This window comes from Archocentrus centrarchus, chromosome 1 (genome assembly GCF_007364275.1).
Source record: "Archocentrus centrarchus isolate MPI-CPG fArcCen1 chromosome 1, fArcCen1, whole genome shotgun sequence".
Classification (NCBI taxonomy): Eukaryota; Metazoa; Chordata; class Actinopteri; order Cichliformes; family Cichlidae; genus Archocentrus; species Archocentrus centrarchus.
In genome coordinates, this window is record NC_044346.1 from 17324313 (window position 1) to 17336197 (window position 11885).

The 11885-nt window shown below is 41.1% G+C and overlaps 1 protein-coding gene across 1 annotated transcript in view; it reads left to right on the forward strand.

Moving 5' to 3' along the window:
• The first annotated feature begins 201 nt into the window (after window positions 1-201).
• Window positions 202-11885, forward strand: part of fbxo41 (F-box protein 41) — a 54844-nt gene continuing 43160 nt past the window's right edge. The window contains exons 1-2 of the mRNA XM_030736411.1: window positions 202-951; window positions 5453-5682. Of these exons, the coding sequence (XP_030592271.1) occupies window positions 403-951; window positions 5453-5682 (779 nt within the window). The 5' untranslated portion in view covers window positions 202-402. The remainder of the gene's footprint in view (window positions 952-5452; window positions 5683-11885) is intronic.

The following is an 11885-nucleotide window of genomic DNA, read 5'->3' on the forward strand; positions in this document are numbered from 1 at the left end:
GTACTTAAGTAGAAGTACAAGTACTTGTGTTAAAAAGTACTCTGGTAAAAGTTAAAGTACTGGTTCAACTTACTTGTGTAAAAATGTACTTGCATGAAGCCCTCAATCTTTTAACATGCATTTTTGCCCTTTTTTTTTTTTTTTTTTTTTTTAGGACCTTAGGCAAGGCAACCATGGCAGATGAAGTGAGACGACCAGCTGAGTGCTGCCACTCCGTGCGGTCATGTGACTGACCTGGCTCTTCTGCCGTGTGTGGGATCTTTCTGTCTCCGGCTGACTTCCTGTAGTTGCTCTGTTCTCACCATGAGAGGATCTGTCAGGCGCTCGACCTTAGTGCCCTCATACTGGCGCTGCCGTTGTGCTGCGTGAGCGCCCCCTCTCCTCCAGCAGTTACTGCACGGAATGGCATCTTTGGACCTGCCATACCGCTGTCCTCGCTGCGGGGAGCACAAGCGCTTCCGAAGCCTGTCATCCTTGCGTGCCCACCTGGAGTACAACCACACATACGAGACCCTTTACGTCCTCTCCAAATCCAACAGTGTATGTGACGCCGCTGCTCTGCTGCCCCTAGTGGCTGAGGGAGCTCTCCTCACACCCGCCAACAACAACGCCCCTTTTGAGCCACTTCGGCCTTCAGCTTTAAAGGAGCGGCGCTTCCCTTGCCGTGAGCTTCCTTGTGCAGAAGACCTGAGTTTGACCCCGGCTAACTCCAACACTGCAGCCCGGTATATTCCTAATGTGGAGTTTCCCCTGGGGGAGATTTTTATGAAGAAAGCCATGACATCCACAGATCCAGGTCCCCATGGAAACCCAAGCACAGCTGTAGCGGTGGCAGCTAATGTAGCAGCCAGTGCAGTGGAAGCAGCTTATGAGGAAGGCCTGGCCAGGCTGAAGGCGCGGGCGTTTGAGCGGCTGGAGTTGGATGAGAGGCTGGAGAAGCTGTCTGAAGAGGTAAATACACTAAAGTTAACAGAATCTGAATCAGCTTTATTAGTAAAATGTCTTGAGCCACCCCTCATTTCCTCATATTTTATAAAAGGGTCTTAAACAATAGTTCTCCAGGCTTTCTGAAGGTCTTTCAAAGTTTTTCTTTGGACATTGGTTGCTTTTTCACTCATTTTTAGTCCACACTTTGTACCTGAAAATTTTCAGTTTTTTTTTTTTTTTAAGCCACTGATCTATGAATCATTCGAGCATTAAACAATACACCCAGGGCTGGACTGGGACAAAAAATCGGCCCTGGCATTTTTGGCTTAGACCGGCCCGCAACTATGTCTTAGAAGCATTTGACACTGTTTTACTCTCATTCATTGTGGGCATACCTTTTGCTGCTAATACTTTTTTTTTTTTACTTAATTTAGTAATGCTTAAATTGCAAAGCTTTGACGTATTATTTAGTTTTTTTTGAATCTGTTATTTCACCTGCTTGAGGGCTTTTTAAAACATGTTTAACCAGCACAGAGGCTACAAATTCAAACTACTGTGCAGCTTTCAACACACTTTTAACCTAAATATCTAAGATGCTATGATGCAGCCTAAAATGGACACTTGCTGCTCATCCAACACTTCTCGGCCTTGACCGTTTGCTATTTTATCAGATTAAGGTGCCATTGCTGCCAGATTTGGGGAAGTATGCAAATGTAAATAAATATTGATATTAATCAATCGCCATTGCTCATCACACTGCTGCTGTCTTCACCTACAGCAGAGTCTGCCCAAGCCTTGAAGGGGACCTAAGCAATATTTGATTTGGGGCCCCCTTCATACCACTTAATTGTCCCCTGAACTTAACTGTTATTAATGCTGGAGGGTTAAAGTTGATTATTTTTTTTTTTTTTTTTTTTTAGGATATATTACAGTTTCAGCCTTTTAAATTAAATTAAATTTTATTTATACAGTGCCAACTCACAACAAAGACAACTCAAGGCACTTTATAGTGTAAGGTAAAGACCCCACAATAATTACAGAGAAAACCCATCATTCATCCTAATCTTAAAAATAGAGAGGGTGTCTGTCTCCCGAATCCAAGCTGGAAGCTGGTTCCAGAGAAGAGGGGCCTGAAAGCTGAAAGCTCTGCCTCCCATTCTACTCTTAAGTATCCTAGGAACCACAAGTAAGCCAGCAGACTGAGAGCAAAGTGCTCTATTGGGGTGATACGGTATTATGAGCCAATGAAAAGAAGCCAGTATGGGAGAAATCTGTTCTCTCTTTCTAGTCCCTGTCAGTACTCTAGCTGCAGCATTTTGGATCAGCTGAAGGCTTTTCAGGGAGTTACAATAGTCCATCCTAGAAGTAACAGATGCATGAATTAGCTTTTTAGCATCAGTCTGAGAAATATTAGAGTGTAGCCTACTCATTAAATTAGTGTTGTTACAAGTGTACAAATCTGGACAGTTAGAATAGTCTCTTCTTTCTTTTAGGAAATTGGCATTTGTAAAAAATTAAAACAAACCAAAAAAGTTTCATGACAAATGTGGGCGAGCTTGGGGGGCCCCTGGTAGTCAGGGGGCCCTATGCAGCCGCATATGTCGCCTATGCCTCTGGCCGGCTCTGCCTACAGCTGCTGTTGCTGCAGCATTACTGTTACAGAGGACGTGGAGGCTACAGCAGCGAACATGTCTGTGATCTTTACACATTTTGTAGCATTTACAGTGACACTCTTCAATTTCTTCGCACGTAACTTCTCCGCACCCCCTTTCTGCCGCTTCGGTTTCTCCATATTGCCTCTCCTTTAACACACGCGATCAACACTGAAACTACTAGTTTCAGTGTTCTGCACCACGCAGAGTGGAAGGGTGGCTGTCAAGAAGCCATTCTTAAGGAAGGGAAACAGGGAGAAAAGGCTGAGGTATACCACATGACACAAGAATGGAAAATCAGTGGCAACAGTTCTGATGGAGTGATGAATCCAAATTATCAGTATGTCAGAGAAAAACAATGATTGTCTACAGCATCTACGGTGTCTACGGTGGAGGCTCTGTCATGGATTGGGGCTGCATTTCAGCCACTGTTGTTGGGTTTCTTGTTAAAAATGAGATAATTATGGACGTAGAAAAGTGTGGTCAGATTTTGGTCCACCATCCACTATCTAGAAAGGGTCTGATTGGCTACAGCTTTATTTTACGTCATGGCAATGATCCCAAACATACTGCTAATACAGTAAAAAGCATACCTGGATAGAAAAACACACAATGAACACTATCAGTCATGGATTGGCCTCCCCAGAGCCCGGACCTCAACATTATTGAAGCAGTGTGAGATGATCTTGACAGAGAACGAAACAAAATGCAGCAACGATCTAAAGAAAATTTAAATGTCCTTCAAGAAGCCTGGAGAACTATTCCTGAAAACTACTTAAAGAAATTACAAGAGAGCTGCATAAGACAGTTCAGGCTGTGTTGAAGAATAAAGGTGGGCATACTAAATACTGACTTTCAAATTGTACAAACTCTGTTTTTGCCTTATATACTGTGTTTCCATTAGGGCTGGGCGATATAGACCAAAAATAATACCTCAATATTTTTTTAGCTGAATGGCAATATACGATATATATCTCGATATTTTTTCTTCCCAAAAGGTATTAACAAAAAAGGCACTTCTGAGTCAAAGCTACATGTCCTAAATGTCACACAGACACTTTTATTAACATTCAGTTGTAGATGTACATGAGAAATTGCTCAAAAATAAACTATTGGCATATTTAAATAATAATGCTCCTCAAATAAATTAATTCTTTTTCCCTCCATAACAAAAGACTCACAGCTGTGCTATTAAAATGTAAACAGAAAAGATACAGAGCAAAAATAGCAAAAGGCAGACTTATTCTTTAAAAAGCCAGTCTCCAGTGAAGTAGACTTCACCAAAGTGCTTCCTCCTGTGTGTACTGCTGTACATCTAGTACTCTGTGTAAATAACAAAACATGTAAACAGACTGAATGAACAAAATTCCATCCGTCAGTCAGCAGGGTTCTAGCCAGCTCAGTAAATCCATAGACATATGTGCCGACGTATCACAGCAACGGGCGGCGTCTACGTATCTGCCAGCTGCATCACGACCCTACTTGCCTGCAGCCGGGTACTCTTGGGGTCCGGGCGATGCCAAAGCATGCGAACGGACACAGTATGAAGGCTGTATGTACACAAAACACGGCGGCAGCGGAGAATTTCTGGATTCCAAAGCTCTCCAAAAGTTGACGTCACTGGAAAAAGTCGCTAAATTTATCAGTAGTCGCTTTTTGGAAAAAAAAAAAAAAAACTGCTAAATCTAGCAACAAAGTTGCTAATTTGTCAACACTGCCATGTCATACTGTTGCTTCCTGCATGGTGAAGCAGTGAGGGAGAGAGGCGGGGCAGTGTGAGCTGGTGGATCTACAAGTATGATTGTAACGCGACATAGACTATATCGATATAAACGATATTGTCTCATCTTATATCGTGTATGAAAATATATCAATATTTCCTAAAAACCCAGCCCTAATTTCCATGTATGCTTCCATGCTCCAATACATTTCTACACCTGTTTCCCATTTTCCTAGGTAAATGTAAAGAAATAAGGGGTGGCTTAAGACTTTTGCACAGTATTTGAGGAATTGTGCTTTGCTCGTAATAATCTGCCAATCTAGTCACACACAATGCAAACTTTATTTCTGCAGATGCCTTTTTTTTTCTTTTGCTTAGGCCAATCAAGGAAAATATTCATTGCTCATATAAATGTATTCATCTATTAGACTTTAAAATCAGTCATATCGCTGAGCACCCTCTTTGTGACTGATTTCGCCTAGCAACTGCCAGCAACTCGCCAACCAGTCAGGGAATATAGTGACCGGTGGTTGCCAGGGGGGTTGCTGAGGGGTCTTGAGCACTGTTTGACTGGAGCCCAACAGCTATATAATTGTAATCAAGAAGTCCTTGACTGACAAAAGTTACCGTACAGTGAATAACATTAATGGAGAAATTAAGACTTCAATGACAGCATCCAGGTTATTTAGCAAACAATAGAAAAGCTTAAGCTTTCAGTTTTTCTGCAGAAGAGGCCTCACCACTGATGTTGGGCTTTTTCCACATTCAGACATTTGAAAGAAGAGTTTTGTACTGTATTTGTGTTGTCAAAGCCTGGATTTATAAAGTCTCAGTATTTTCTCTGCGGATTGTTTCAGTCAGTATGGTCCCATCATCATGTCTGTCGTCCAGTAGCGGGCTGTTAGTACACAGTCTGCAAAGCTCAGTCATTTAAGTTTCATCTTAGTAATTTATTTTAGGTTTTCAGCACATAGTCAGAGAATCTGTATTTTTGTTAAAGTAAAATTTTAGGTGCAAAACATGGATATTACTCTGTAGTAAGTAATGTGTTAGTTTTTGTGTATTACTCAATGACTTCCTTTGCATATTTAGTTACAGAACAGTCACTATATGTTGGGTCATTAAAGCAGCTCAAGTTCCTCTCGTTTTATAGGTGGAGCAGAAAATTGCAGCCCGTGTAGGTCGTCTTCAGGCAGAGCTGGAGAGGAAGAGCTCGGAGCTGGAGCGGGCCAAGCAGGAGAGCGAGCGGCTGAGCCAGGAGAAACAAGACCTGGAGGACAAGGCCTCAGAGCTTTCTCGCCAGGTGGACGTCTCTGTGGAAATGCTGGCCAATCTCAAGCAGGACCTGGTGAACAAGGAGACAGAGCTGAATCACAAACAGCAGTAAGTGATGTATGCTTGTTCTGCAGACTCAAGCACATTCCATGTGTTATAACACACCTGAGCAGGTTTGATTTAGTGCATAAAGCAGTGTAATTAAATGCAGCTAAACCATCATGCTAAAGAAAAACAGCAGTCTGTACAACCAGAGTCCACACTAAAATAAAACACAACATTTTAGTGTTCTCGTAGCCTTGCACAGACATTTTCCGGGGGGGGGCAGCTGCACAAAGTAGTGTTTGCTTACATACTTAGGGATCTCCCTCATCCACTTTACTGCTAAATGGTCTGACCCAGGACAGAAGAGAGCTGCCTGCTGCAGTTCCCTTTATTTCTTTTTTCTTAACCTGTCCTTTCTTGTATTGTGTTGCATTTGACAAATGCAAAATCAATATTGCACATGCTAATTAAGGGTTAATCTGTATTAAAATAATGTATAATATTTAAGTCAAAAAAGATATAGATAACTGACTGGCCCTTGGAGTGCATACTGTATTTATGAATGCTGGTAATATGTCAGTGGTGCACAAATGATCCAATGTAGTTGGGATATCATGCACAAACTGACTCCAGCATTTCTGGCTGTCTGTTGTTTTTCCTTTGCAGCGGGTCAGACCCTTACACACAAGCTTTGACACAAGCTTTCATCTCGCTCGTACCACCGAGCAGCCCACTCAGAAATTCCACACAGGTTGACATGAATGACTCCTGACAGATGAGGTCAAGGATTAATGTTTGCATAGACTAATGATCACCTAACAGAGTTCATATATGCATTTTAAAGACTAGCTTGCATTTTATAAGCTAATGGTGGACTGTTATTGCGTATGTTTAGCTGTTTGTATTGACATGCTATAATAGTATTTAATTTAATACCGGTGACAAACGCGGATGAGGCTGGGCAAACACTATTACCGCTGTCACCAGTAAAAGCAGTGGCATGCATAGTTGGCTGTGAGGTCAAGGAAAGTCGAAGGAGGAGCTGGTCTAGCACAATTATAGCACAATTATAAAAATACAGTTGTTGGGCATTAGATGCTTCTAGCTGAGAATTAATGCCATACGAAATTATAAAACTGAAAGACAATAAAGTCCTACCAAAAGGGCGCTGAGGACTACGTGGGGTCTGTCTGTGCACATGCCTGAGTTTACTCAACTACACGGTTGTTCCTCAGTGCTCTGCATGAGGAACAAAAGCAGTGGATGTTGAGGTACCTTCTGGAGTCTTTGGAAAAATAATTCCACAATTGCATTTTACTACCTGTCAGCTATTTTCCTGATATTACAAAAGTAAACAAATTCTAACATGCTAATTGCAAGTTATGTTTTATTATAATATGACTATAATGCATATACTTTGTATTGTGCAACATTTAAGCAGTGCCTTCCATCCACCCACCTGACCACACATGAAAGATGCCTTTAATACAAAGTTGCCTTGTTTGTGTTGTATCCTTAGGATGGTGATCTGGTTTTACCCCTTGCAGAGTGCCAGAGTATTGCTTTAATTTCTGAAATTGTCTGCTTAGTTTGTGCTATGTTGGAAAGTGTCATTGGATGAGTTTCTGAAGCAATCCGACTGCACACCAGCAGATTTACTGTGCTTCTTTTTTATGAAGCACATTATGGCCCTCCTCTCCTTCACCTCTTATTCTCTGTTGATAGTGTAATTTGCCATCATATCCACCCACCAGATGTGTTGTGCATCTGTCCCACTGTCGTCACCATTTACCAGTGTCCTCCAGGGCTGGTCAGAGGCTCATGCTGAATGAAAGGTTGGACAGGAGCAGCTGGATTGGCAGTAGAGATTACTGCATCCTGCCAGTCCCTCAATAAAGCTGCCATGCGGCTTCTTGAACTAGTTAAAGTACGGCTGCTGTAAATAGACAGTTCTTGGAAGCAAATCACAGCATTGTGAAGCTAGATGAAGATGAGTTGGAGTTCTCCCACAGCATGGCACAAAGTATGAGTAATACCAGGCTTTATTTTTCTGATTTTTAGCGCTTTTATTGAAATGAATCCCGGGATGATTTTTTTTTTGTGTGTGTTCCAAATGTTTACGCTGTTTTTAGTTTTTTCTGTTTGTTTTTTTTTAAGATACATGGAATTGTTATCTAGTTTACATTTTTAATATTTGCAAGTGTTTACAAAGGAAGATAAGAAGCATTATAGCATTACAAAGTGAAAGGAAGGCTCAGCAAGCACAATAAGTAATTTGAGTGGTTATATTACAAGAACAGGTAGTTGAAGCATCACTTGGGTTCCTTGATAAATCTACAAAATTTTTTTAAAAACTGTAGTTTCTGTCCAGTTGATTTAGATGAATGTGTGACACTTTCATAGCTGACTTCAAGGAGTGCTCAGTGCAGAAGCAAATGGTTGGAGTTTGACCTAGTCCAGCGACTCTGACTGCACACCTCCTATTCTTGGTGAGACCCATGTTCTTTGTTAAAGCGATAAACAAGTGTTAACAAGAGTATCTGCTCTGTGCAGCTTCATCTTTGTCTTGCTTATTTCTTTTCGTTGGTCTCCTTGTCAGGTTTGAAAGCCACTGAAAGGTCGGAGACACACAAACAGATACTTAAGATACCTTTTTGACATCTGAATTTTGAAAATGCCACAGCACTTGTTTTATGAATCGAGGCTGCAGTTATTCAGGAACTGACGGGGGCAGCATACAGCTACGTGTTCGTATTTGTCCTTACACACTGAAGAAGGATGATGCCTACTAGCCATAGATGGTATAAAACATGTAGCTAGCTTCTGGGTTGGAAAAATTAAGCCAATGAAAAAGTGCCTTAACCCTGCATTCTGTCTGAAGACCATCAGATGGCGATAGCTGTGGTTGCAAAAAAAGCCTTCTGAGTTCACCACTATAAACACTTTCCTGCTGAGTTTGTGGGCTCAGTCATTCATTTTGGGTCACTAAATAAAAAATTTGGTCAATCTTGGTCATACCATGTTTCAAAATGTAGCACTATCCCATTACTCCTTGGGTAATGAGCTGTCAGTCACCAGTCATTAGCCAATGAATGTGCTTTTTTTTTTTTTTTTTTTTTTTTAACACTCTTCCTCGTCACATTCAGTTTTTTGTGACCAAGATGGCGATTGCAGAAATGCTCATCTCGACATCAGAAACCAACAGATGACAGCATGGTAGCTACGTCCATCTTTTATATCAACTATGCTATAAGCACCGCGTTACTGCTCCCCGATGAGCTGGGCAGTCAGTTATGTAAATGCTTAATCTAACATAATGTGACTAACATTATACCTCATAGTAACATTAGCAGGCTATTCAGCAGCCGTCCTGATATTTCAGTCTGTGTCTTGTGAACAGAAGCTAATGTCAGCATTATAAATAAAGTCCACATCCACCATGTCAAGTGATTGAAAATGACTTTTTAAATAAAGGAGTTTATGTTTACACATAATCTTTTTTTTTAAATTTTCTCTGTACTGTGGTATCAAATTGAGTGGAAAGAATCATGTAATTCTGCTTATATTGGTCCAACTAGTAAATTTCTGGTATTGTGTCCTAATTGAAGGGCAAGTAGTAAAGTTGATCAGACAGCTGCAGTGTTTCTACTTTTTCCTCCTTTATTTGACATGCCGCACTTTTTTTCCCCTTCCAGTCTTCACTAAAATTCGACCCTACAAAAGTCATCAAATGGATTTTAGATTTTCAAACCCGTCCCCCTCGTGAACTGCTTAGCCCCCTCATTGCAGCTTTTAGCTATCTTTATTTACTTCAACTAGCAAGTATTGTCATTATTCATTAATCTGTTGACTTTTTAAAAATAATTTCAGACAAATTTTTGATCTTTAAAATGTCAGTACTGACAGTTTCCCTGTGTCTAAGATAAAGCCTTCAGCTCGCTCATTTTAGCCGCTGGGTATATCCAACGCGCAATACTACAAAACAGAGAAAAAGCACAGAAATCTCACATCTGTTAACATTTTCTTGTTTTGCTTACATTTTGCAGTGCTGTAATGGTAAATGCATGCATTGCAGGTCTTTGAAAGTCAGCTGATTTGCAGGAGTGTTTCCATTCTCACTCAGCATTAAAAAAATGCTCTGTTTATATTTTTCTGTAGTCTCATTACCCAAATGGCTGCATTTTCAGACATGGCTGATCTGAGTTTCATCTGGTTGAAAGTACAAAAAAACACACACACACACAAAAGATGTGCTGTACTTTTACTCACTTCTGCCCATCTATTGTAAAGGTTACAGTAGCTGCGGTCACGTATCTCAAACCTGGCAGCATCAGACAGGGAAGGTCACGCTGTGGGCTTAAAATCCTTGCCTGGGCTGTGTGAATACCTCCTACTTATGGCAGCAGCTTAGCCTCTCCCTCTTTCTCTCTCTCTCACACACACACACACACACACACACAAAATTCTTGTGCCTTTCTGTCTCTCAGAGGAGAAGCTGGCAGAGAAACAGTAAGCTCATTCAGAGTCTAAAATACAGAGCAGGTCTGAGGTGGAAAAAGAGCATCACAGTCTGTGAATGTTCAGCAGGGTTGATGAGAAAGCCGTAGTCGACAGATACAAAGTGACTTTTTGGCTCACATATGTCTGCCTAACAGCTTATTAAACCAGTTTTATTTTAATTCTAAAATAATCCGGCCGCTTTAAAGGCTCTGTGAAAGTCCTTTAAGGAGATGTGCATCGCGTTTTACATCAGTGGTGTCAAATGCTGAAAATGCGAGTCGCCTAACCGTGGGTTGCTAAGCGACCAGGAGAAACTCCTACGAACCTTCTTTTGCTTCTAGCGGTGCCATGCATAAAAATATGACAGTGACCTTGATAATTCATCCTGCACTTAATGTCCCTGTAATTAGAAAAAAAAGTGTGCAGAATGCCTCAGGTGCAGTTGCTCAGTTCAGTTCAGACTTTGTTACTCAGCATGCGGAATAATTCATTCACAAACAATGCGTACAGAAACACCCCGCACGCTGCCCTGTAGCGGTCAGAGCTGAATGAAGCATGCCCGTTAAGTGGTTTAATAGCAGCTGGAATAAACGAGAGCAGCTGTAATAAGCAGAAACTGGAGCCTGAGGAGAAATGAAAAATGATGGGACGGTTATCTCCATCATTTCAGCTGTTACAGAATCACTCAAATGAGAAAACGGCTCCATTTTGTGTCTGTCTCAGAAATATCATTGGGGTGTTTCCAACTATTGATGATTGCTTAATGACGTGGGTTTATTTCATTGCTATGATAATGATCTTGTTATGACTACAGTAGATGGTTTTAAAGAGGTATTTGGAGCGAGCTTTTCTGTAATATTTAATAATGCACTGTAATACACGATCCGTATTGTGCACAGCCAAGGATGCGATGGCTGGCCTGTCTGAGTACTTCTGCAGGAAGACAAAACACTCCACACTTCAGTCGCAGCATCTTGCTGAGAGAGGGAGGGATTGGATGCAGTATTAATTAGACCTGTGCAATATTACAGTCCAGTTAAAGTAGACCTGTTATGCTTTTCCTTGTTTTCTGTCATATATCCACATAAGTCCATGAGTGCTTTTTGTAATTTTGCTTCTATACACCTCCACAGTGGGTCACACTAACAGAAACTGTAGGCAGCTGCAGCAAAAGCCTAGCAGAGCATCACAAGGGAGGAAACACAGCATTTCAAGGAGGACAGATTATCTGAAGGAACTGAACATGATTTATTGAAATACAGAGTTTGACTAATAAACTATTTGGTGATTAGACTCCAGTGTAGCTACATAGCAGAACAGAATCCAGTGATGATAGGAAGTAGGACGGGACTACTGAAAATGGGGGGACTGTGTATAAAAATGCCTGTAATACCTAAAGAGTTAATGCAGTACTCTAAAAGTCTGTACTCAATCTCATATTGATTGTTTAACTTAAAATCCACTGTGGTAGTGTACAGAGGCAAAACTACAAAAACTGTGTCATTATCTAAATTCTTATCAACCTAACTGTGTATTATTACAATGGTGAATTTTCATATTAAACATGACCAGAGTTTGAAATCAGGAGCTCAGGTTACATTCAGGTAATCCCCATGAGCCGAAAGCTAAGGTTTCAGACTTGAGTTTCTTTCCATCTTGGCTCTGTATGATGTCACTGAGAGGGGTAATATCCTTAAAGAGTGTTCCACTTACCTTGGAAGCCGGATGTCGGAGCTGGGAGTGACGGCACTCCTGGTGCTCCTGAG